The 2893-nt window shown below is 44.5% G+C and overlaps 1 protein-coding gene across 1 annotated transcript in view; it reads right to left on the bottom strand.

The window, feature by feature from the left end:
• Window positions 1-846, bottom strand: part of LOC127750850 (uncharacterized) — a 2384-nt gene extending 1538 nt beyond the window's left edge. Inside the window, exons 1-3 of the mRNA XM_052273446.1 lie at window positions 786-846; window positions 586-698; window positions 207-501 (exon numbers count right to left, since the gene is read on the bottom strand). Of these exons, the coding sequence (XP_052129406.1) occupies window positions 207-501; window positions 586-698; window positions 786-846 (469 nt within the window). The remainder of the gene's footprint in view (window positions 1-206; window positions 502-585; window positions 699-785) is intronic.
• Window positions 847-2893: the final 2047 nt, after the last annotated feature.

The following is a 2893-nucleotide window of genomic DNA, read 5'->3' as shown; positions in this document are numbered from 1 at the left end:
ATTCCAGCTCCTTGTGACCTGCGGCAACGTATTGAAAACTTTCCTTAACGATTCTTGTATGGCAAAGTATTTTAAACATAACTAATCTGCAGTGAGGAGCACTGAGCGGTGGTTTGAACGGCCAGTTCGCGCCGTCCGGGCGGCGACTTCCGGGGCTCGCGCATAGGCCGCGCTCTCAGCACTGCGTTGCGACCCCCTGATAATGCCTACAATCCCAGGGAAGTCTGAAATTCGTTGGCAGTTCCTCTTGATGGTATTCCGCTCTTCTTCATTTGGCCATGTGACATAAGTATCAGCCATCTCCCGTAGTACTCCAATTATAAGGACATAGTGATCATGGACTTCTGATTTGCTAACAGCAAATCGAAGTGCAACACTCCTAAATGAGTCTGGAGTGGCCATAATCCATAAGACCATCAGAAGCTTGTGCGCTACTGGACGTTTCTCTCTAATCAGAAGATTGTTGTCAACTAAATAATTTCCAACTTCTTGTAATAATAACTGCAAAAATTCGTGAAAAGTTTGATAAAATCAAATAACAGTGCAGATAAAAGAGCAATTAATCATGATATAACAATTGCTGACCTCAAAGACTGGCTTATTGACTCGGAAATGCCACTGAAATGAAGGATCCCCCAAACGGCAAAACTCATTGATGTCAACAGTTATGTGCTCCCAAAGGGCCTCATCATCTTCATCTGAAACATCAATCACGAATGAATTATGCATTGGGCCTTAACCTTCAAGAATGGGGAAGAGATTAACCACAGTAGGTAAATATTTACCTTCCAAAAATTCCTCAACATAATACGCTACAAGGGCACCAACAACCCGGTTTAAGTCCATTTCCTTGGCTGAAAGCTAACGGTAAGCGTAATACCGATCAAACTTCAACAACAAACTACATACATAAACACGAAAAATGTGTTTGTTTATTTTGATTTTGATCGTCCGACTGATCAGTGCCTTCTGGATATCTTCGTGGTCGGCACTCTTGCGGCGCGACATACACGCATTCAGTGTAATGCCTCGTTCTCGGGAACCAGAAGTCCTCATCTAATATCAAAAAGTGGCCTAGAAAGCTTAAAGTCTAGGAAATAATCGGCTCGCTTCATGTGTGGGCCTAGGACGTCTCTAAATGCGAGAAATAACGGTTCAAAAACGGACTTCGCGCACTTGAGAGGGGAACCGTCTTTCGAAACCTCTTCACGTCAACATCTGGCATGAAAATAACAATATCTTTTCAGAATAATATTCCTTGCTCTTTCCCCTTTCCAACAATATGAGTGTTCATCTATTTTCGAGGTAACTAGGGGGTACGGCAGCAGATTTTATGTACATCTGCGCTCGGCGCCGCTCGCTCGCTCGATCGCTCGCTCGCTCCGCCGATCGTATTTTCCTTATCTGAACGCGCCCCTTAAGAGGATATACCCACTGCAGCGCGATTAGAGAGTTCGCTCGCTCGCTCGCTCCCCGAGCTGAGCCCCGCCTCCTTATTTCACTGTATGGTGGCTTTACTTTTCTCTTAAACACGCAATTCAGTTAAGATTTTCATTATTTCTTCACACTTTACAATTTTGTTCATTTTCAACATTCCCAAACAGTTAAAAGGGCTTTTAAGCGCTAAGTGAGCGAGCGAGCTCACTCGCGCGAGTGAGCTCTCTAATCGCGCTGCTGCTGGGATTTAGGATAAGGATTGAAAGGACGTGAACAGGGACACATAATGACATACCAAAGACATTGTTTTGAGAAGTCTTCGTAAAGACATAAAAAAGTAAGTGTGGCAAGACATGCCATAGACTAACTCAGCACTAGACTGTTTCAAGACATAACAAGGAAGTCCATGCAGACATACGGAAGACGTATGTAAACAACAGAAAGACGTTCTTAGACATACAAAAATGCATCACCAGTCCTGAAGACATGCCAAGGACATTTCAAAGACTGTGTCGTCGGACATCAGGACTTAAATATATGCCATAATATGGACACACAAAAGACACAATGACATTAAAAAGACCAAATGCAGACATAAAACCATGTCCTTTATATGTCAATCGCCTCATCAGGGGCGCCTTGACTAAATGTTCAATAAATTAATTTCCCGAGGTCTGAGGTCCAAACGGGTACCATGAGCGTGTTCAGCACACTTCACTTGACAGTTTAGTACGTAAGAACTGCACTCTGGGTGCATGGGTTGGACGTTGAACGACTTTAACCACAACTGTGTTCAAAGCCCGGGACTTTGGACTTTGCTGGCTTCTAGACGCCCTCACAGGCAATATTTTGACAATATCTCAACGTGAGAGTCTTCAGCACACTCTTCTGTACCGCTCCTGCAATTTTTGTTAATATACTTTACCTCTAAGTCAGGTTTTTCGTGGAAAAACCTCGCGAACAGCGAAAAACGGCCGGGCGTGTGCTGCGGATTGCCTACCCGGAGTCCCCGTAAGGCGCCATGTTAATTTTAACCCCTTATAACTTTTTTCCTAAGGGAATTTTTTTTTTTTTTTTTTGCCTCTGCGGGTCAAAACGTTTGTTTTGGTCCCAACTATCGATGTGCCGAGCGGTTTCGCATTTGGGCGATTTGCAGGGTTCGGCCTAATCTACTGACGTACACCGGCCACTAAGCACCTGTGTTGAGTATGGTAACTAGAAAGGATAGCTTAAATGGAGTACGTACTGCAGCGCCCGTGACCCCCCTCCTCAGAGTGCTTGACACGCTCTGCACGACGCGTCCTAACAACAACGTTCTATCTACAGCGCGTCATTTTCACAACGTCCTATCTACAGCGCGTCATTTTCACAATGTCCTATCTACAGCGCGTCATTTTCACAATGTCCTATCTACAGCGCGTCATTTTCACAATGTCCTATCTACAAAGGGTCGTTT

Source organism: Frankliniella occidentalis, unplaced genomic scaffold (genome assembly GCF_000697945.3).
Source record: "Frankliniella occidentalis isolate FOCC.00 unplaced genomic scaffold, Focc_3.1 Scaffold272, whole genome shotgun sequence".
In the NCBI taxonomy this organism is placed as follows: Eukaryota; Metazoa; Arthropoda; class Insecta; order Thysanoptera; family Thripidae; genus Frankliniella; species Frankliniella occidentalis.
The sequence above is the reverse complement of the archived record's forward strand: the minus strand, read 5'-3'. Positions and strand labels throughout refer to the sequence as shown.